The sequence below is a fragment of the Mytilus edulis genome, chromosome 14 (assembly GCF_963676685.1).
Source record: "Mytilus edulis chromosome 14, xbMytEdul2.2, whole genome shotgun sequence".
Classification (NCBI taxonomy): Eukaryota; Metazoa; Mollusca; class Bivalvia; order Mytilida; family Mytilidae; genus Mytilus; species Mytilus edulis.
The window spans coordinates 31,102,559-31,127,437 of NC_092357.1; the positions used below are offsets into that span (position 1 = coordinate 31,102,559).

At 31.7% G+C, this 24,879-nt stretch overlaps 2 protein-coding genes across 2 annotated transcripts; both read left to right on the top strand.

Moving 5' to 3' along the window:
- The first annotated feature begins 2,499 nt into the window (after window positions 1–2,499).
- LOC139504114 (uncharacterized) lies at window positions 2,500–6,240 on the top strand. Its single transcript, XM_071294174.1, has 2 exons — window positions 2,500–2,556; window positions 3,049–6,240. The coding sequence occupies exons 1-2, from the start codon at window positions 2,503–2,505 to the stop codon at window positions 6,238–6,240; spliced, it is 3,246 nt and encodes a 1,081-aa protein (XP_071150275.1). The 5' UTR covers window positions 2,500–2,502.
- A 271-nt stretch (window positions 6,241–6,511) lies between these two features.
- LOC139504115 (uncharacterized) lies at window positions 6,512–11,401 on the top strand. The gene has a single exon (XM_071294175.1). It carries the CDS (start codon window positions 6,512–6,514, stop codon window positions 11,399–11,401), a length of 4,890 nt encoding a protein of 1,629 aa, XP_071150276.1.
- The last annotated feature ends 13,478 nt before the right edge of the window (window positions 11,402–24,879 follow it).

Genomic DNA, 24,879 nt, shown 5'->3' on the forward strand with positions numbered 1-24,879 from the left:
TGACCTTACAATTTGCGTGCTGTTGTTTTAAAAATATTTTGTTAATTGTATCTTTTTTTGTGTGTGTTTTGTATAGTATTTCATTGAGTTCTTTTTAATAGTTTCGTGTGTCAGAAATATGAAAACTCGACGCTTGTGACGTCACATTCCAAACAATGACGTCATTTAATAAATTGCGTCACGCCCGAATAAGGCATTGAGGACCCATTTTGAGGAAACAAAATACTGAAGAAACTTGCATCAATTAAGACGGAGTTTATTTAAAAAAATAAATAAATAAAAAACAATTAGGGGTGTGGATTAAACAGCAGGCTATTTATCAAATATTCAGAACTACTGTATTTACTACTAAATGTATGATAAATAGTTTTATCATGAAAAGTATCAGATGAGGTTCGAATTTTGTTCCGGTCTAATGTTTTGAGCAGACTAAGAAAATTCACTAAAATAATCAGTTTCCACACTTTTTTTGTCCTGCTTGAAGATATTGATTTAAAAATTGGTGTATAGTTTTATCATGACAAGTTACAGTTCAAGTTCCGGTCTGACAATTTTGTCCAGAGTTTATATAGTCCAGAGAATTCACTGAAATAATCAGTTTTCCACACTTTTTTTTCGTCATGCTTAAAGACATTAATTTGAAAATTAGTATATTGTTTTATCATGACCAGTTACAGATCAAGTTCGATTTTTTTCCGCTCTGATAATTTTGTGCAGAGTTTTGTCCTTGGAAATTCACTTAAATGATTAGTTTTCAACACTTTGTTTTCATCCTGCTTGAAGATATTGACTTGATATTTGTTGTATAGTCTACATCATGACAAGTTATAGATCAAATTGGAACTTTGTTTTTTTAAATGAATTTTCAACCGGTAGGGGACTATGGTTTACCACGCAATACTCACATAATGCTTGTTGATATTTTGTATTAACTATTCCTTCATGCAGCTATTTTTACATATAAATGGACACATTCCCCTTTATTTGAATAGGATTTCTTAGGCATAGATATAGACAGAATATGCAACTGTTAAAAGTGTCAGATTTCAAAACAAAATAAAATTTGGCCATTGACAGAAGGTAAAAAAAAAACCAATAAAACTTTAACTACAATATCAAGATTATAATCATTAGGTATGCAGCACTTCCAAAAATTTCAATGTGTGAGGAAAGGATAGAATAGTTATCTTACTGTTTGATCATACTATACCATGATACCATTCATGCATACCATGGAATGGTAAATATGACACTTTTAACCTGTGCATATTCTATCTACATCATGTTGAAACTCAACATGGTTCGCACTTATGTTATATATGGTGTTCAAAAACTTTTGAAGTTAAAGTTTTGTGTGAGATACCTAACTACCACAATAGCAGAGCAACGTATACTTGCGCAAATGGATAGTCAAACGTGCTACTATACTCTCTCATAATTATCCAATATTGGAAATGCACCAATCTTTATCGTACCTCTCACATGTACTTTTCTTGACAGATTTTAATAAAACTTACATCGTAGATTTATATCAGCAATGTCTCTTAGGAGTTCAAAAATCGGTGCTTATGAGCTATTATTAAAAGATTTTTGCCCCTTGGTGACATTAATTATACTTACAATTGCACTGTTAGTGTACATGTGTAAGATCTTGTTAGATTTTTATGAAACTTCCATTGAAGGTTTATATCAGCTATGTTGACCATTTTTTTTTAAAGTGTTATGCCCCACTTTGAAATAGTAATCATATGGAAAATTGTCTTATGAGAGCTCTCATATATACAATTTTTGCCTGATTTTTATGAAACTTATCTTGCAGGTTAATATAAGCGCATGAGACGAGGTCTTTTTTTGCTCCTAATGTAAGTGAGTGGGCTTTTTTACCCTTGTCCGTCTGTACGTCTCAAAATTGATTTCCGTTCTCTAAATTTTGGTTGTCTCAACCAAATGTTATGAAACTTATAAACAATGTTTATTACCACAAAACACAGATCAAGTTTGAATTTCGATACCGTCACTTTTACCATTCTAGAGTTATGCCCTTTACAATTAGAAAAAATGCTGAATTTTTGGATTCCGTTCTCTTACTGTAGTTTGCCTTAAACAAATGTTTTGAAACTTATGTGCAATGCTTATAACCACAAAACACAGGTCCAGTTGGAATTTTAGTGGCGTCACGTATACTTTCTAGAGTTATGTCTATTTAAAATTGAAAAAAAAATCCTGAATTTTTCGTTTTTGTTCTTTTACTAAAGTTTGCCTCAACCAAATGTTATGAAACTTATACACAATGCTTATTACAACAAAACTCAGATCAAGTACAATTGAGGTAGTGTCACTTTTACTGTTCATGTTCCCTTATAACGTTATATGCCTGCGGGGATATCCTTTGTGTCCCATGGATACATTTTCCATTTATTTATTATCATTGCCCTCGTACCTTGGATATAATATTAGCTACACAAGGGACATAGGAACTCTGTTTTTTTATTCAGATTCATTATGGAACCAGCAGGCATTTTAGATGAAAAACCTGAAGAATGTGAAAACATGTTGGTAAGTACACCGGAATAGTTGTATGTAAAACGATACCATAAAAATTTAAGATTCATTTTTCTGTTTATTTTTCTATTTAATCTACGGCCAACTAATAACATTGTTGGAAAAGTAAAATCGTGTGCGTTCATATAGTTGGACTAAAATTGAATGAAATGCTGAAATTGTATAATTATGCTGATGCTGTATAAATGTATATCGATTGCTTTTTCTAAGACTTTTAATAGAGAAATGGAGAAAATGTGAAAAAAAATGCTTGACAACCTTATCAAGTAGACCAGTTTGTCTTTTTTCACTTATAAAGTATAACTTGTCAATAATCTTGATTTTTAGGGATGGATATGAGGCACTAGCTGCATGTTCAATTTCAAAATTAAGGAAGTGTTTTAATAGTTTTTATTGTTAAATACGTATTTATAGTTTTACTATTGCACGTCAGTGTTCATAATCACCCCTTCTGTTCCGACACATCAAGTTCTTAATATATTTCAGGAAAAGGAGAGAAGCCAAAATAATGAGGCTGATGAAAAGAAATGGAGCAATGACCACGCAATGCTTCACGAAAGCACTAAACAGTATGACAATGTGGTTCCAAAATTTAAACTGAAAGGGAGTTTTCATCAAGGAGATAAACGATTTGGTATGAATGCAGGAAAACAATGTGTTTCAAATTGTTTTACTGCTGTTATTTATAGCAAATTAAAGAACGTAAGAGATTGGAGAACTTCACATATCGATGATATCCTAGTTCAAGGGAACCTTTCATATAATTCTTATCATGGTTCTAAGGATTTTTTGCTAGTATCAGAAATGCCAACTAGCATTGAACTATTTAATTCATCATTTTTTGTCAATTTTGGAGATTCAATTAATGCAATTGATAGTGAAATTGATGCTGGTTTTCCTTTTGCTCTTCCTTTGAATATTGGGATTGAAAATGCCCTTATTGATGCTGATGGTTGTTTTGTAAGTGTGAATGGATATACAAGTCTTGTCATTAAACAAGGGTTTCGACTATTTTACTTTGATTCACATTCCAGGAACTTGCAAGGTAAACTATGTGAAAATGGTTCCAGTATAGTTATTGAGTTAACAGACATTTGCCATCTATATCATATTTTGAAAGAGTTTGTTAAAGATGATCCACAGTCGTTATTTGAAATAACAAGTGTAAATGTAATTATTTCTGCAAAGGATAAAGATACAAGTAACACAAAGAAGACATACAATGATGACGAAACGATTGTGGTTAAAGACAAGGATTTAGAAATATTAGGTTCATATATATGTTCAAACTTAAATTATATTCCCGTTGGATATATAACTAAGCAAAAACTTTGTTCTAAATTCAAAATTTCTCATAAAAATGTTAAAAAAACAGCAGATATTAGTGAAACTTTTAATATGGGTAAACCTGTAAAGTTGAAATCAATAGTGTCTGATGGAAATTGTTTATTTAGAGCATTATCATTTGTTATTTCACAAAGACAAGAATATCATATACAAATAAGAAAAAAGATAGTCGATCACATATTGCATATTTCCAAAGATCTATCATCCTTTGTTCGTGATCCATACGAAAATGCAGAGGAATATGTCAGAATGCGGAAAATGAAAGAGTCAAATACTTGGGGAACAGAACTAGAAATTCTTGCGGCAGCACATTTTATGCAAGCTGATATTTACACGTTTACCAATAACAAATGGATAAAATATTCTGCTCATCAAATAAATAAAGATATAAATGTTGAAAATGAAGCTATCTATTTGAAACACGTTGAGGAATCATCTCATTATGAAGTTGTTATGAGCGTGGGAGGAAATAGGGAATATGATCTTTTAGAAAAAAGTAAAAACAATAAAAGTATTTACGTGGATTTGGACAAATTGCAAAGTAATCTTTGTTATGACCATGATATAAAGAAAAGTACTAAAAATACATTGCCGAATGAAATTTTCGAAAGTGTTCAGCATACCGACATTACAGATGTTACAAAGAAAAGAAGTCGAGAGGTCGAAGTCAGTATTTCAAATGACAATGCTAAATATCAAAGAAGGACCCACACCGATGGCAACCAAGTTATTGAAGATAGAGATTTGGAAATGTTACATCCAGCCGTATACTCAGGGTTAAGTTATATTCCCCTAGGATATAAAACTAAGCGAAAACTCTGTTTTAAATTCAAAATTTCACATAAAAATATCAAAGAAATATCAGGTGTAAATGAAAAGTTCAATATGGGTAAACCTATAAATTCAAAATCAATAGTGTCTGATGGAAATTGTTTATTTAGAGCATTATCATTTGTTATTTCACAAAGACAAGAATATCATATACAAATAAGAAAAAAGATAGTCGATCACATATTGCATATTTCCAAAGACATTGCACCCTTTGTTCCTGCTCCATACGAAAATGTAGAGGAATATGTCAGAATGCAGAAAATGAAAGAGCCAAAAACTATGGGAACAGAACTCGAAATTCTTGCGGCAGCACATTTCATGCAAGCTGATATTTACACCTTTACCAATAACAAATGGATAACATATTCTGCTCATCAAATGGATAAAGATATAAATGTTGAAAATGAAGCTATCTACTTACAACACGTCGAGAAATCATCTCATTATGAAGTTGTAATGAACGTTGAAGGAAATAGGGTACATAATTTACCAGAGAGGAGTAAAAAGATCGAAGACTATACAAGTGTAAAATATAATTTCGACCAAATATCAAGAAATAATTGTACTGATACAAAGAATAACAATACATTTCTGAATGAAACACAAGTAAATTTAACAGATCTTCGAAGAAAAAGAAGACGAGAATTAGAAAAGATGAGATATCGCCAAAATGATACTGTAAGAGACAAGAAAAAGCGATCTTGTAAAGAAACTTACTGGAATAATGCAATCTATCGGAGTTTAAAAATCTACAAAGGAAGTATGAAATATATGAATGATGAAACATACAGACAGGATTTGATTGAAAAGGGGAAAATGAAATATGTACATGACTTAGATTATAGACTGAGGATGAAAAAGAAAGGAAAATTAAAATATGAAGTGGATGAAGAGTATAGGGACAACTTGATTGAAAAGGGAAAAAGGAAGTACGAAAACAATGGAACATATAGGTCCAACATGATTGAAAAGGGGAAAAAGAGGTATGAAGAAGATGAAACATATCGGAGCAACATGATTGAAAAGGGTAAAAAGAAGTATGAAGAGGACGAAACATATAGAACCAACATGATTGAAAAGGGTAAAAAGAAGTATGACGAAGATGAAACATACAGGACCAACATGATTGAAAAGAGGAAAAAGGAGTATGAAGAAGATGAAACATATAGGAACAATAAGATTGAAAACGGAAAAAAGAAGTATGAAGAGGACGAAATTTATAGGAACAACATGATTGAAAAGAGGAAAAAGGAGTATAAAGAAGATGAAACATATAGAAACAATAAGATTGAAAACGGAAAAAAGAAGTATGAAGAGGACGAAATTTATAGGAACAACCTGATTGAAAAGGTTAAGGAAAAAAGATTATTGTTCAAAGTTGCAAAGTCTGATATTGATGTTGTGGTTCAAAAATTTAAAGATGCCATTAAGAAGGGACCAGAATATGTTTGCGCTTGCTGTTTGAGACTTTTATTTCAAAGTCTTAGAATGCAAATGTGAAAACTATGATAAACAGCTAATACACAAATGTGTTACAGAGAAGTATGTTCACGAGTGTTCCAGTGAATGTGAATCAAATTGTTTATTAGCAGTTTCTAGTAGAAACAAACTTTGGATTTGTTATACATGCCATAGAAAATTACATAGAGGATTAACACCACCTGAATCATTTTGTAATAACTTACAATTAGAAACTGTTCCTGATGAGTTATGTAATTTGAATAAACTTGAAAGCCATTTGATAGCACTCAATATACCCTTCCAGAAAATAATGAACTTGCCAAAAGGTAATCAAGCAGGGATTATTGGACCTGTAGTTTTGGTTCCATCAGATGTCAAAGTCGTAACGAATACATTGCCAAGACCAGTGGACGATCATTTGTTAGTTAAAGTAAAATTAAAAAGGAAATTAGAGTACAAAGGTTATGTTCAGTACGAATTTGTGGACATTAAAAATGTGGAGAAAGCTTTCAACTATTTACGGAAGCACAATAAATGGTATGCAGATATACAATTAAACAGTCAGTGGATGGATACGAATATTGAACAGAATGATTCAACTGATGTAGTCAATGATAACGCAAATGATTCAAATAATGTATCAGATGAAAAAAACGATTCCAATACAGAGGAAAGTTATCTGAATGAAAGTTTAAGAAGCATTCAGTTAGATACATGTTTACAACCAGCAGATATTGGCCAAGAGGTTTTAGATTGTTACTTTGATGAAGAATTTGACGTTGCACCAGCGGAAGGAAACAACCCCATACGTGTATTAAAAGAGGAAGGCATTGAATCAAAGACTTTTCCCTGTCATTATCCATCCGGTAAAAATACATTCACTGATGAAAGAGATATGAAGTTATCTGCCTCCAGATATTTCAACTTGAGATTATTGAGTGTTGAAAATCGTTTTGCAAGAGATACGTCGTATATATTTTTTTGTCAGTATCTATCAGAATTGGAGAAGGTTATGTCTAATGTACAGATATCTTTAAGGAAAGATTTTTCTAAAACAGGAACAGGAAAAAAGGTTACATCCGATATGATTTGTAGAGGTGAGGGTTTGAAAAAACTATTTAAAAGTGATGAAGGTATAAAATTTTTAAAGCCTATAAGAGGGACCCCTCCTTTCTGGCAAAAGACTCAGAAGGATGTTTTGGCAATGATAAGACAAATAGGAATACCAGCTTTTTTCTGTTCATTTTCTTCAGCTGATTTAAGATGGTCAGAAATAGTTGAATCGATAATGATCCAGCAAGGAATTGCTGTCAATGCAGACGAATTAAGTTGGGATGAGAAATGTAAGATACTCCGAAGTAATCCTGTAACAGCTGCCAGAATGTTCGATCATAGATTTCATCTCTTTTTAAAAACAGTTATTATGTCAGATGCCCATCCTATTGGAAAAGTAAAAGACTATTTCTACAGGGTTGAGTTTCAGCAAAGGGGTTCTCCTCATACACACTGTTTATTTTGGATTGAAGATGCACCTATATTTGAAGAAGATGAAGATCAAAAAGTTATCGATTTTGTAGATAAATATATAACATGCTCTATTCCGTCTGTAGATGTAGATCCCGAACTTCATAAAATTGTGAATGCTGTACAACAGCATAGTAAACACCATTCGAAAAGTTGCAAGAAGAAAGGTACGAATTGTAGATTCAATTTTCCAAGACCTCCTTCTGTGCATTCGTTCATATCTCGACCTACCACTGAAAAAGACTTGATCGAGTCAGACATCAAACTTTACAAAGACAAATTGGAAACTGTGTGGAAAGAAATAAAAGATTCAGAACTAGATGATATATCCACAGAGAAACTATTTGAAAAGGCAGGGATGTCACAAAAGGAATTTGAAAAATGCTTTCAATATGTAACTTCCAGGAACACGATTGTATTAAAAAGAAAGAAGACGGAATGTTTTACAAATCAATATAATGCACATTTACTGAGAGCATGGGATGCCAATATGGATATTCAGTTTGTTTTAGATGTATTTTCATGCGTTGTATACATTATAAGTTACATAAGCAAATCTGAAAGGGAATTAGGAATGTTACTCCAACAAACAAAATGTGAAGCAGCTGACGGAAATTTAAGTGCACAACAAACCATGAAAAAAGTTGGATCTGCCTATCTTCACCATAGAGAGATCAGTGCACAAGAAGCAGTGTTTCGTGTAACAGGATTGAGAATGAAAGAATGTTCTCGAAAAGTTGAATTTATCCCCGTGGGTGACAATCCTTGTAGATTATCGATTCCTCTTCAACAACTAAAAAAGAAAGTGGAATCAAAAAGCAAACAACAACAGCATGACGGGGATGAGATTGAAAATCATTCTGTTGAAGAAACTTTATGGATGAGAAATAAAAATGACATTTATAAAGCCAGGCCAGACATCGACTTATTTAATGAAATGTGTTTGGCAGATTTCTGTTCAAAGTTTAATGTTTTAACTGAATCTCAAGTGCCTAAAAAGATAAATAAAGACACAACTTTCAAATTGAAAAATGATTTGGGTTATATCAGGAAATTGACAAGAACATCTTCAGGTATTATCAGATATCCTCGATTTACGGTCGACAAGGTGCCAGAAAAATACTATCAAAGTATTCTGCAATTATTTTTACCCTTTAGAAGTGATGACCAATTGAAGCCGTCCATGTTTGAAACTTATGAAGACTTTTACAAGCGTGGGCATGTTAAATTCTTCAATAGTGATATTTTGTCAGCGGTGAAAGATACTGTAGATCATAATATGTCTTCATATGTAAAGACATCAAGTTATATAGATGAAGCTATTAAAAAGTTAGAGGAAAACGGATCACATGAAGATGCATGGGCTCTATTATGTTCAGAATCAGAAAGCGAAAGGTTTATGTGTGGTATTGAAGGATCTGAAAACGGAAATGTCAATGATGATGATGAAATCATTGAAAACAATGTCCCAGATTTAAACCGTGAAGCTGAGAAAGAGTTTAGCTTACCGATTAGGTGTACGGTGTTTTCTAATCAGGAAATTATACCGATGTTACGAAATATGAATGAAAATCAAAAACACATTTTCTTTGATATTAGACATTGGTGTCTTGAAAAGGCAAATGGAAAACATGTTGATCCTTTTTACGTTTTCATTACTGGTGGCGCTGGAACAGGCAAGAGTCGCTTAATTAAGTGTCTGTATTTTGAGATATCCCGAATTCTTGCTCCAACCTTGTGTAATCCAGATGACGTGAGTGTACTTCTGACAGCACCTACAGGCACCGCCGCATTTAATATTAATGGAATGACTATTCATAGTTGTCTGTCAATATTCAAGTCATTATCAAAGGATCATGCTACATTGAGTGAGGATAAATTAAACACATTAAGATCTAAATTGGACAACTTACAAGTACTTATCATTGATGAGATATCTATGGTTAATAAACGTCTTTTGTATTTTGTTCATGAAAGATTAAGGCAAATCAAGAAAAAACCTGAAAGTTGTTTATTTGGAGGTATTTCTATTATAGCAGTTGGGGATTTCTATCAGTTACCGCCTGTGAAATCGAAAAAAAGTGATAAACTGTATGTTAACGATCCTTCTAATCCGTTGAATTACCTGTGGAATGATTTGTTCAAGATAGCTGAACTTCATGAAATAATGCGACAAAAAGACGATAAAACGTTTGCCGAAATGTTGAATAGATTAAGAACTAAGAAGAAAAATGAGATAATTGAACTTGATGATTTTACATTACTAAAACATTGCATGAAAGAAGCACCAGATCGCATTTTACACATTTTCGCAACAAACGCTGAAGTTCAACAGTTTAATAATAGTATGATAATGAAATATTTTTCTGACCCTGTATTACTTGAAGCTGAAGATTACGAAAAGGATAAGACTACTGGAACATTGAAAAGAAAGTCTTCTTTTTTCAATAGTAGTGATATACAACTACCATCGTCGATTCTATTAGCGGAGGGTGCCCGTATAATGTTAATAAGAAATCAAGATATTAAAGATGGATTAGTGAATGGAGTGATGGGAACAGTACAGAATATCATTACTGCTTGCAATCATCTTCCAGAAATAATATATATTCAGTTTGATGATGACAATGTCGGTAAAAGTGCAAAAGAGCAAAAAATTATAAGTGGCAAACGATGTGTAGGTTTAGTTCGGTGCTCAGAAGATTTGTCATTTGCGAGTGGTGTAAGAAAACAATATCCGTTAAAGTTAGCATTTGCATGTACAGCTCATAAAGTCCAAGGATTAACTGTGTCTGAAGTAGCAGTTGATTTGAGTAAATGTTTTACATTTGGACAAAGCTATGTAGCTCTTAGTAGAGTAACATCAAATAAAGGTTTATTTATTTCTGAAATGAACAATGAATCTTTAAGTGCGAAAATATATGCAGACCCTGACATTGAAGCTGGTTTAGCATCAATGAAATTATTTTCTATGAGAACTGCATCTGCGCCTGTTGTTAATATCTTGAAGAAACATCAAATGACAATTGCATACCATAATATCCAAGGGTTGGTGCCGCATATTAGTGATTTGAAGGTAAACAGTGATATGATACGAGCTGACTTTATATGCTTGACTGAAACATGGTTAACATCAAATGATCAGAATGTTAAACTGGATAATTATGGCTTTTGTCACGTATGTAGAAATGATGCCTTCAATGACGACAATGAAATGTTTCGAACAATAAAACAGATGAAAAATGGAGGAGTAGGCTATTTTTCTAAAAATGGTATAAATTTTGAACATATACATTTTGACGTAAGAAACATTGAATGTATTGGTTTTAGAATAATAGAAACAGATACGGTTGTTGTTACAGTTTATAGAACGCAAAAGTATGATGTTAAGACTTTTGTTAAACAGTTTGGATTAGTTTTAAATAAAGTAAATAGTATTTCAGATAAATCTGTGATTGTTGGTGATTTCAACCAGGATATCTTAAAAGAAGAAAGATCTATTGAAAAATTCATGAACGCAAATGGGTATGTCCAGGTTATTACGGAACCAACAACAGAAAAGGGTACATTGATTGATCATGTATATGTGAAAGGTGTTAATTCATGTTGTGTAAGGATTGTACCAACTTTTTACAGTTATCATGAAGCTGTTGAAATAAACACTGGAAATGCGTAATTAATGGTGATCTGACTCAGTGCTAATAGTTATAATATGGGATTTCAATGAAATATAACATAACAGTTTAATAATTAGTGTTATTATGATGGATTTTGTATGATATTAAAACTGATAATTACTTTTTGTGGAATGACAGTTGCGTACAAGAGGTGTATCAATGTACAATTTTGCGCCTGTCTTAAGTCAGGAGCCTCTGGCCTTTGTTAGTCTTGTATGATTTTTAATTTTAATTTCTTGTGTATAATTCGGAGTTTAGTATGACGTCCATTATCACTGAACTATTATACATGTTTTTAAGGGGCCAGCTGAAGGACGCCTCCGGGTGCGGGAGTTTCTCGCTACATTGAAGACCCATTGGTGGACTTCGGCTGTTTCTGCTCTATGGTTGGGTTGTTGTCGCTTTGACACATTCACCATTTCCTTTCTCAATTTTACAATTGTGATCATTCAATGAATATTAGTTATAAAAATGTGTTATTGTGACAAATTTTTAAATTGTCAAAATGCTAAGGGACAAGGCAATCATTTTCCTAGAGGTGCGAATGAAACAGGGTTATCGATACTATCTTATTTGTATACATTATAAATTCATATAAATATATCATTTATAATCAATTCATTTATACCACCCACTATGTCATTTTGTTGTATAAGATTTATTTTAGTTTGTTTGCACTTATTTGTTTGATATAAAAAATATTAATTTCTAAGGGTTGAGTATCATCTTCAGCATGCAGAGAAACTCAGCAAGGTTAGGTTATAACATTTTATGGAAAGTATTTTTGTAGAGATTATTTGGATTATCTTACATGTTAAATTCAACTTACCCAATTCCAAATTTCTACGTACTGCATAACAAAAATTTAAACAGGTATATGAATTATCTATTCGTTTATGTTTATGCCATGTATGTTGCTAAATGCAGTAACTCAGTTATTATCATTATCAAGTTAAACGGTCAATATATTATATTTATTTCACCAGCGTTATAATAAAAGCAAGTTCAAAATCTTGATCAATATTTTTAAAATTATTTCCTTCTGATAATTAATATCAAACAAATTAAATTTTAATTGAATTAGAAGACAGATCAAAATGTGTTTTGCAAATATGAAATTATGTAGTGTTCTACTTTTTGTTTAAGGTAAACTATATTTATGTAAGATACACTTGGTAGTTTATATAGGTTGCATGTATTATTGCATAAATTAAAACGCACATAGCTTAAAAGTAATATTTCAATCGTTTAATTAGCAAATCTTTTGTTTGTTTACTTTTTATAGAGATAATTTCTGGGGTTTGTTTCTATTTCTAAACCTAAGTTCCGAATAGGACATTGATTGGTAACTGTCAATAAAATTTCCATTTCTCAATGGTTTTTTGTGTTTTCTCCGATGTTAACTAAGATAGCATCATGTTTAAAACCTATTACAAATACAATAGTGGGGCCCCTACTACTGAAACAACTAGCCAGTCAACACTGAGGTTGTGAGTTCCAACTTCGCTCGTGCGGGTGCACTAGACTCCAATCTTAATTGACTAGGATTGTCAGTTTCTTATCGAAGGTCGGTGGTTTTCTCTTGGCATTATGGTTTCCGCCACTAAAAAACTTGGCCGACACGAAAAAGCCATAAGGTGGCCTTTAATCACCAACAATTAATCAATCAATCAAATACAATCGATCTAAAATGGCAATGTCATTAGACAAAAACAGTTATTTATTTTCCAACTTCGAGTTATTTCCCTTAAAATATTGTATACCATTTTTTTAAACTATATTTCAAGAAACCGGAAGTTTAAAGATAGAATTCCTATACCAAAAATCTTTATTTTAAGTGACCTTTCATTTGCAAATAAGGTTACTGGTCATAGATTGCAAAACGTTTTCACGCTTAAATTTCAATATAAAAATAAGAAAATGTGAAATGCTTGCCAATGATACAACTCTCCATAAGAGATCAAATGACACAGAATTTAACATCTATTTATCAAAATACGGCATTCATTAATGAGCAAAGCCAATACCGCATAGTCAGTTGTAAAAGGCTATGCAATGCCAATTGTAATAAAATTCAAACGAGAGAACTATTAAACGCCTTAATTTATGTAAAGATCAAATTCCACTCCTCCAAAAATGAGTTAAATTTGGTTATCAAGTGTAAAAATAAAACGTTTAAGAACATGGTGTTGTTGCATAACGAAAGGTCGTACAAAGTACATTACGAGAACATCAAGTTTGGTATTGCATCATTTCTTTTTCTTTTTTCTTTTTCTTTTTTTTCTTCCAACATTTTTTTGTTAAACAGTTTGGATTAGTTTTAAATAAAGTAAATAGTATTTCAGATAAATCTGTGATTGTTGGTGATTTCAACCAGGATATCTTAAAAGAAGAAAGATCTATTGAAAAATTCATGAACGCAAATGGGTATGTCCAGAATTTTGAAAAATTCTATTTTCAGAACCGGAAGTCATAGAGACCTTGAACCTTCACCAATAATCTTTAATTTATGTGACCTTCAATATGCACCCAAGGTCAAAGGTCACCGAGTGCAAAATAAAACTACGCTGCAATTTCAAGCTTACATATTAGGAAAACGATAAGACTTTGCTGCATACATACAGCGTATAAAATGTTCCTCTCGACGAGCTCTACATTTTATTTTATAAGCCCATATAGGTCCGACCGTCTATTCAAAAGTTACAACGGGATGATTCTTAAAAGTATAGTATTTTGTTTATATCTTTTTAAAGGTAACAGATATCAACATACTATAAACTGCAAAGATGATCAGTAATTCAAGACCTTCAATTTGAGGTCAATGTCAGGTCATGATGAAATTTCACCTTGACCTTCACAGTATACTATGACCTTGACCTTGTCGTATTTGAATGGTCAAGTGGTCCTGAGTTGAATGGTGCTAGTCCCGTGTCTCTACGACTTCCGGTTCTTAAGTTTGGTATTGCATCATATATTTGATGATTAATTGAGACCTTGGTGAACTTTGAAATTGTCCCAATTCTTTTTCTATAATGTTGTCCTTCAACGGTAGATCATTTATCATTTAACAGATTTGAGATATCTATTGTTGCTGTAGAGATAATGCAGTTTGAAGTTTTGCGAGCGGAGGCATGTATTTCTGAATCAACAAGAGCGTACCTCTTAAAATGTTTAAGAAATTGAAGAGGTTAACATAGTTCTATGTTTGACCAAATACCAAAAACATTCCATGGAAAAAAACGCCAAAAAGTCAATTTCAATTTTTCAAGTTTTGCATTGACTTTGTAAGTTTCATAACTTCTATTTATATAGTTGATATTGCATCATTTTTGGCACTTTATCAAATGGGGTCATCTGATATATCAAATTGAAGGTCTAAATGTACTCTACTTAAAAATGAAAATTTTAAACCCCCTTTTCATCCCAGGAGGACGGGTGGGGTCATTTAGTGCAAACATTCAAATTTCTCAGATGGTAAGGTTGTCGTATATCAAATAAAAGAACATAAAGCGTACATTTCAAATTTAAAATTGACGTCTCCCAAAAATGGGTTGGATGGGGTCATTGAGTGCAAAACATAAATTTTCTTTTAAGATAGGGTTAATGTATATCAAATGAAAGGTCATGATGTGTACATTTCAAATAACAAATTTCTGACCTCTAAAAATAAGTAAGATAGGGTTATTAAGTGCAAAAATCAAACTTTCTAGAACATGGCGTTGTCGCATATCAAATGAAAGCTCATCTACTCTTTGTTACATATATAATAATTCCGATCTCAAAAATGTAGGCGGATGAGGTCATTAAGTGATAAAAGTGAAAAGTTTCAGAAGGTATGCTTGTCGTTTATCAAACGAAAGGTCGTACAAAGTACATTCCGAAAACATCACTTTTACAGGAAAGACCTTTCAATTGTTTTACAAACAATTGAGATACTAGTTATAATTCTTTTTATATTCTATGAAAAAAAATGTATATGAATTGCAGGTTTTCATTACAATTGAAACTGTATTATATAAGGTACGTTTTTGGTTTCTGACTTCAGACATACTTTCGTACTATACAAATGAAGACAAAAAAAGAATACCGAGTTCTAAGGTAAATTCAAGACGTACCTTATCAAATTGCAAAATAAAAAGCTAAAACACAAATTGAATCGAAAACAACTATTCCTTTCTTAACTTGTTACAGGCATTTTCTTATTTCGAAAATGGTGGATTAAACATGGGGTTTATAGCTAGCTTAAGCTTTCACTTGTACGGCAGTCGCTTACAGTTTCAATATATTGACGACAATGTGTGAATAAACCAAATGAACATTATAGGGGGAAATTATGTCTGCTTTATACGTGAATTGTTTTACAATCGTTCTCATGTTTTAAAGTATAAATTTTGATCATGTCTTTGAGTAAGAAGATTTACATGTAATGTAATTTATATCATTCGTAAAATATGAAGGTTTACTAGAGGGAATTCCATACTCTATTGAATGACGCAATATCACTGAGTAGACGTAATTTTTGCAGGAATTATATTTTTATTAGAGTGATCCAAATGATGTTAAGTATTTCTGCAAGGGTTCGTGTTGATGTATCTTTAAATTCAGTATCTTCGTTATTTACTCTTTCCATTAAATCTACGTTTCAATTTACATACACTATTATCCTGGTATCTATGTTGAGTTTATTTACAACCACTGGATCGATGCCACTGCTGGTGGAGATTTATTTAAAAAATGAGGGTACCTTGACTTATTTATGGTTTATATATACTATCATAATACATGTTTCAATATGTTTGTCTTGAACAGAGCAACTTTTCCTTCCAGCAACCTATTTGTGCAAAAAAACTCATCATAGATACCATGACTAAAAAAAAACAAATAAAGTACGAAGTTGAAGAGCATTGAGATCCAAAATTCCTAAAAGTGCTGCCAAATACAAATGACATGAATAGATAGAATATTTTATTATTCGTTTAAAACAAGATAATTGTGATACATTGGATAGAAATCAACCTTTTACAAGAACATGTATGCATACATTTAGATGTATAAAACTACGATGGATTCTGTTACATGTATACGTTTTGAAGTTATAAAGAAACCGAGGTGTCAACTTTCTCAAGCAAAATTGGCTTTCGAATAATATCGCTATTATTTTGTGTCATTTTTGATTATTTAACTTTTCAACTGTTTTGGTTTCATACATCATTCAGTTTTTCAAATATTCAGGTTTGAACATTCCTGATGAAGGTAAATCAAGAAAAACGCTTCAAGTGCAGTTGATTTAAACGCGTTGTTTCCATATTATTTTGTAATTTTCAAATACGGAATAAGAGATGAATTGCAGTGTGTTTTCAAGGGTTTTATTATCTTCTCAATATTCAAATAGATACAGATTATGCAAAGAGATCTTATCAAAACGAAATAGGTTAACATATGTATGGGAATTCATTTGCATACGGTCGATTTTTATCGGGCGGCAGATCATATATTTAGACTAGCACTGAACCTTAACAATAATAACTGTGTAACGGAAGTAATGTAGATTTGCACGTTATGCAAAAACAACAAATATACAAATATACAACACCCATAAATAGGCATAATTCACGCTAACGCAGTCTTGTTTAGAACATTCATTTTGTTAACGATAATTTCTCGGTTAATTAATGATATTTATAGAATAACTAATCGAAGAATTCAAATAGAGAAACATATTCAACGAGTGACCGAACAACACATTAATTCACGAATGGGCGTAGCGCATGAGTTAATTATCAGTGTTGTTCGGTCACGAGTTGAATATTTTTCGATATTTGAATTCTTTAATTAGTTATTCCTTTTATTACATTGGCAAGTGGCTTTTTTTTAACAAAATTAATGTAAAACATGTAAGGAACTATATCTTGTTTCTACGCATTCACAATTTGTTTTGATCCGCCGTTATCGACGTCTCGACAACGCCTATTGTTGTATGACGTCACATGTGAAATTATCGGTTTTTATTAAACTGGGAAATCAATGTAATTTATTGCAACCAATGTAATAATTTTTTTTACTTATTTTTTGCAAGCAAATATTACTGAAGTATGATTATGATTGGTGCAGATTATATATCTTTAAATACATACGTAAAAAATTTGGAATTTATTATTTAATTAAAAATTAATTTTTAATGATTTTGATACATATTAAATTGGTTGTTAACAAGTATGATGAAAGAATTGTTAATCTAATCTTATATAGAAGTCAACCATGCTCTCCAAAAACATTATGTTGATTATATACCCTTCATGTGACTTGGATATACAGTTGTGACCATTCCTAAGCGAAAATAACTATTATGACGGCTGCTGAATCTCAAGATTTATAAGAGAAAAATGTAACAGTGTAGAATTGCCAGGATCAGATGCCATTTCCGGTTGAAACACAGACACATAATTTCAAAAGAATGCTTGTTTCGGAAATCCTCTCCAAAAACAGTCAATAACTTTACAGTAAAGTATATCAGGAACATCAATGAACCTTATCAGAAATAACTATGTTGCGGAAATATTATAGTTTTACACGTTTTGAAAAAAACTAATGACATTAACATATATAAACACCCATTGACAATTATGATGTACACCGACGCAGTCGTGTTTATATATTTTTTTACAGTTATGTCTGTGTTACTTATAGATATAAACAAAACATTACAACCTTTTTAGTTCCAGGGCGTTCGGGACCTTGCCATATTAAATACACACCTTCCTATTTAGTGTTGCAGACTGTATGCTCTCCTAAAACTTTGTGTTGATAACATACATGTTCCCGTAATTTAGTTTTTGTTTACAACTGTTTAAGTTTCAGGGCGTTCTGGACTTTAACATGATGTATACACACCTATCTATCTATTGTTGTAGACTGTATGCTCTCCTAAAAATTCTGTTGATTATATACCCCTACTTTGACTTGGGTGTAGAATTGTGACAATTCCTAAGCAAATGTTACTGAAACATAAAAAAAATATCATTTTAGCGGCATTCTATCTTTATATCTGAATACATCAATAAAAAATCTGATTTTGTCACTATTCACAAATTAATTTTCATTGATTTCAATATATATTGGTTGTTAAGAAGAATTCGCACGTTAAATCCATAAATAGTTATTTTCCTTTGAGGTGACAGAACAATCGTAAACTACTCTAATATCGGCTGCTGAACCTCGAGTTTATAAAGACAAAATGTGAATATTGTAGAATTGCCAGGATCTTAAGCTATTTTCTGACATAACATAGACACATAATTTCAACTAAAATAGAAATAAAAAACATTTAAGCCTATCTTAGAGATAATTTGCATACAAGTCATTCACGGAGAATATCACTGCAAACCTTTTAAGGTAAGGTATATGAAGAACGTCCCTGAACCTTCGCAAAAATAACTGTGTTACGGAAATATTATTGTTTTACACGTTTTGAAAAAAACTACAGACATTAACATAAATAAACACTTATTTACAGTAATGATGTACTCCGACGCAGTCTTGTTTTCATTTTTTTTTTTTTACAGAAATCATTATTATGTCTGTGTTAATCATGGATATAAACACAACTTTACAGCCGTTTAAGTGTCAGGGCGTTTTGGACCTTGACATATTGACTGAAAAAACACCTGTCTATGGTGGACTGTATGATACCTTCTTAAAGTCTGTTGATTATATATCATTAGTGTTTACAAAGGTTATAAAAAAGACAAATTCTGCAATAATCCTCTTGTCGTTAAGGATGTTTGCTACTCTGTTTAAGAATAACAAGCTTTTCAAATGACTGTTTTAAAATTAAAGTATTTGAATTAGGAAACAAAACAAATCATCAGGTAGTAGTAAACTTTCTCCTTAAATATTTGACATGTTTGATGTAACTCCTTTTGATTGCTCGTTTAATATTAACCGAGTACCAGGGTGACTGACCACCAGAGTAGGTAACAAGTCGAAAAAATAGATTGGTTATATGAAAAGACTATTCTCAGTTGTACTAAGATAGGTTAGTTCTAATTCGTTTCTCTGGGAAATTCCCGAATAAGTGAAAGGTACAATGTTGTTTTGAATGTTTGTTTAATTTATTGTTGTTCGTTTCTTAAGTAGACGGTCTAGATACACATTCATATGCACTTCCTAGAACAAAATGTTTATATTTGATATGACAGTGGACATTTATCTTTACCGTATACTTATAGTAATTCTATGATATAAGAGGGACATAAAATTGTTACCGGTAGACCTGTACATTTCATTGGTTAAAAAGGTGAATAAGTACAAACCGCACATGTGAACTCCTTCAAGTGTAACCCTTTTATATGTTATCGTTTGTAAACATCACCCATAACGCCAAAAATTGACAAAAAAATGTAAACCATGTGATATACATTTATAAATAAACTCATCATTTATACCAGGACTAAATTTTGTATATAAGTGTGTCCTTGATAATCTGCATTGACATTCATTCTATATAGTGGGGTATATGTCTAGAAAAACTGTATGGTGTGCATGATGCTGATGCTGATGGTCATATGATTGACCCATAGTTGCTTAAATCCGTTTTATTTCATAAAAGTGTGAACATGACTTAACGGAGATATACCTTAACTAGACAGCGAACCAACGACACAGCAATGATTGTGTTCTACAAGGATCACCAGTTTTTAACCTTCCGTTAGATACCCCAATAACTAAAATATTTTCTCTATACATGTATATACTGTAGCTTGTACAAAAATGTATATACCTTTTATTGAAAAAATAATATTTTATAATATATGCTGGAACCCCTGGCTCAAACTAATAAAATGACTTTACAAGTAAACTTTTACGTAATAAACATAAAAATATCTACCCAATTCATGCTACCTCAGGTTTAGATTTTCTTTTTTTTTTAACATTATTATTATTTATATTAAACATTTATTGAATGATTCAAAGTATCAACTTTATATACTTGTCTCAATTTTGCTGATGTTCTATGGACTTACCTACTAGGATTATTGATATATGTAGTTTTTTGCCAAAAAACACATTATAAAAAAAAATATATAGCTTGATATTTACATCCATGCGTAGACACTGTTTTGATTTTTAACTAGAGTCTAGTAATTATCAACACTAAGGGTAAAAGTATTGAATCAGGAACAGAAAACGGGTTGAAAGATACCAGAGAGACAGTCAAATTTATAGATAGAAAGTAAACTGATAACGCCATTCCTAAAAGACAAAAAGAGAAACAGACAAATAATAGTACACAAGACACAACATAGAAAACAGCTTATTTGGCCATGGAAAATAAACTCCTCTTTATCTTTTGTTTATTTCTGGTTGTTAATACTCCCCAATCTTAAGTTTATATGTAGAATCAATCTCTTATACATCCCGTCAAAGAGAAGTTGTTATCGCAATAACTCTGAGGTTCGATCCTCATTGCCGATTGAAATATGAGAGTAATCAAAAAATAACTTTAAGTCCAACATTAGGCACGTTCGTCAAAAACTTTTGTATAATGAATTGTCCAAATTAACCGTCTGGAGTAGAATAAGGGATGAAAAATAACATTGGTTGAAATTTTAAACAAACATATATATTTAACAGACCGTTCGTTATCCAGGATTCCCACCCTTTAAAGTGCCGTCGGGCCAAAAATGTATTGTCAGTATACAATCTGATGCTCTATCAGACAGTTTATCCAATGTTTATAAAATTAAGAATTGAAACGGGGAATGTGTCAAAGAGACAACAATCTGACCAAACATCCTTAAGCCACCAATGGGTTCTCAACTCAGAAAGAAAATCCCACACCCGGATCGGAGGCGGGCTTCAGTCGGATCATAAACAATAATAAATACAAGTTCTATTCTGCTGTTGTTTTTTCTATGGTCGGGTTGTTGTCTCTTTGACACATTCCCCATTTCCATTCTCAATGTTATCTATAAACGGAACCTAAAAAATGAATACTATTTTATGAAAAAATAGAAGAATTAGGTTTCAGCCCAGACAACATGAGTATGTTGGCCCAACATTGGCACAACGTATATCATTGCATTGGCCCATCGTTGTATTTTAACGTTGGCCCAACGTATAAGTGCAAAGTGGGCCTACGTTGGCCCAACATGATGGCTTCATGTTGGCCCAACGTTGTACGGTTATATGCAATACATAGAGCCAACGTTGGCCCATTGTATGAAAAACGAAATCCATGTTGGCACAACGTTGGACCAACGTAGAAATATCTTTTCTTATGTTGGCACTATGTTGGTCCAAGGTAGGTATTTCTCATTTTTATGTTGGCAATACGTTGGTCTATTGTTTCAACCAAATTACAATGGATGCTGCATGAGGAGCTGTATATGATAAATACTACGGAGCACATTTGATCTTTTTTTGTATTCCAAACTGCCAAAGTTTAAGGTAACAATTCTGTATTTTTGTATTACCCATTGTTGTTACTGTCCTTGTTTTTTTCATGAACTTTGCATCTTTAATTTTATTGTGTGACGCTAAGATATTTCTTTGGCAATGTTTGATGAATCGACCAGATAAACTCTGTGTCATTTGGTGTCTTGTAAAGAGCTGTCTCATTAGCAATCATACCATGCACATCTTCTTTTTTCATATCAATTTCATTTATTTCTTTAACAGAACAAATGACGTATGGCTTATGGTTAGGCGATCATACAAATAGTTTTTTTCCGAGATGTAATTTTTGTTTTGGTTCCAGATCCAGAATGAAAATTAAATAATTCAGAAGATGAAACTTTATTTATTTTAAATTTGATATCATTGGTCGTCACCACGAGTAGTGTCCTCCTCAATTTGAACTTCGACAGTGTCATTATTATTTATATATGTTATTCTTTTTTCCCTTCTCTGTTTCTTGCCACCTTCTCTGTCAAGGCTTAAGCGCCGCCAATCTTTAGCTGCATCATCTATCTCCTTATCCGAAGACTCTTTACAGCTATGTTTTTTTTCTAACCGACTCTGTAATAAAGTTATAAGTAAACTTGAATTGCGTATTTGTCTAATGCATGCGTGCGTAATCTCCCTTCTAGATATGTAATATAAATTAATGTATATTCTAAATAGTTTAAACACTATTTAATACAAAATAAAATCTTAAATAACCATTTTTTTTTTATTGGGTATTTGTCTAATGGTCAGAAATTCATTAGTATTAGACGGATTTGTGGGTATAACAAACCCTTATTACTATTATTTCAGAATTCGGTATCATGTTTTATATATTCGTAATATACATGATATATAAAGAATAATTTAGATGTGTATTAATGAACAGTTAAATATTTGATATATAAAAACACTGTTACACATTCAAGTGTGTATATGATCAGGTTTCACAAATATATCGTATCTGTTTGCATGCGATTTAGAAATACAATAAAACTAACAAATTTTTATCTATATTTTAATGAAGTAGAAATCATTATACCACATTTTTGAAACATTACGAAATAAGGTACATCTTAAGGCAATTTTATTCCATTAACTTCAGTAATGATCATACATGTTGTGGTTATAGATTTATATAATTTACCATTTGTTTGAAGATACTTATAATGTTCAGTGGCAAATATTTCATGATAATTAATAGGATTGAAATGATTTAAAATCTAGAAAATATTTCGCCCAAAACGTATAAACTTCAAGATCAGCATTATAAAATGATAGAAATTAATATATGTTTTGATTTTTAACAACATCCCTCAGATTAAAAAATCATATTGTATTTGTCATTCTGAATCGTATATATATATATATATCAGATTTTTTAAAGTTACAACTTACATGTTACTAGCTTTCTCTTTGAATCTCAGATGACATGATTTTCTCTTTTTGTTTTCTTCGTATCACTGCTTTCTTTCAAATACACAACAGGAAATAATCACAAAAGTGACCATCCCATTACATTCAGATTTCCTATAAACTTAATTACCATAGCAACTATCTTTGAAATTTGTCGAACATATGGTCAACCTTATCAGAATGGGCTTGATTAACAGACTGGCTGTATCAAATATCACTCTGCATATAATTGCTATTATTATGTTTCACAAAGTTTAATGAATAAAGTTATTATAAATAATGATTGCAATAAATTTTAATTTTTAACCAGGCAATCTATGTTTACGATATACATTTTTTTATACAGTAATGATATTCCAGTATTAATTTTACCTGACTTATATATAGAGTATAATATATGATCATGCAACGTTGGGCCAGCATTGGCCCAACATAGAGTTGTAAATGTAATTTCAGTTGATAAACACTTTCGGTATAACATTAACTTTTTTAAACCTGCTGCAATCGAAATTATCCGCCTCCCAAGAGAAATAAAGCGTAAAATATTATATAATCAATTCTATTAACAAAATTTCATATCGGCCCTATGTTGCTACTAACATAATGCCAACATTTGCCCGATTATTTATAACCAACATGAGATAATAATAATAAGAATTTACAACAACAGACCAACGTTGGGCCAATGTTGTGCAGCCGACACCAACGTGCGACCAATGTACCGACAATTTGCCAACGTTGGGCCAATGTTGTGCAGCCAACATAAACTTGCGACCAACGGACCGACAATTTGCCAACGTTGGGCCAATGTTGTGCAGCCAACATAAACTTGCGACCAACGGACCGACAATTTGCCAACGTTGGGCCAATGTTGTGCAGCCAACATAAACTTGCGACCAACGGACCGACAATTTGCCAACGTTGGGCAAATGTTGTGAAGCCAACACCAACGGTCGACCAACGGGCCGACCATTTGCCAACGTTGGCCCACTGTTAGTCTGCTGACTGGGAGAATATCATTAAAGCAAAATATATGAATCTGTAACGGTTCAATTGTAGGTAAAGTTTTTAATATTTATCCGAATACAAGATTTTAATGTTTGACCTTTATGAAAAACATGATCTTTGTATCAATTGCTGCTGAACAGTTTTGATTAATAGCAGTGCTGATACTTTTGGGTAAATCACTGATACTTTTACCTATTTTAATGTGGAAGTTTTAATTATATACTTGATCGTGATTACGTATAGACCTCGAAAAAATAAAAATATAAATAAAACAACAATTATATAATTGAATTAATATTCTTAAGGGAAAAGTAGACAAAACTAGTTGCATTGTTACGAAAATCCCCTTTCTTAAAAAAATTGCCAAAATTATTACATAACTAATTAATATAGTTGTCAATGCTTCAGATATTTCTATATTTATTATCAAAATGTCGAAAGCGTGATTGTAAAACCTAATAGAAATCAAACTACATGGAAGATGACAAAGGTAAAACTATTTCTTACCGCCACAATGTCTTTTTAGAAATCATAAATACTTTAAATATATATATAATACATATATTATAAGTGCCTATAAATAGCAGCACATGACATACAAATCTAT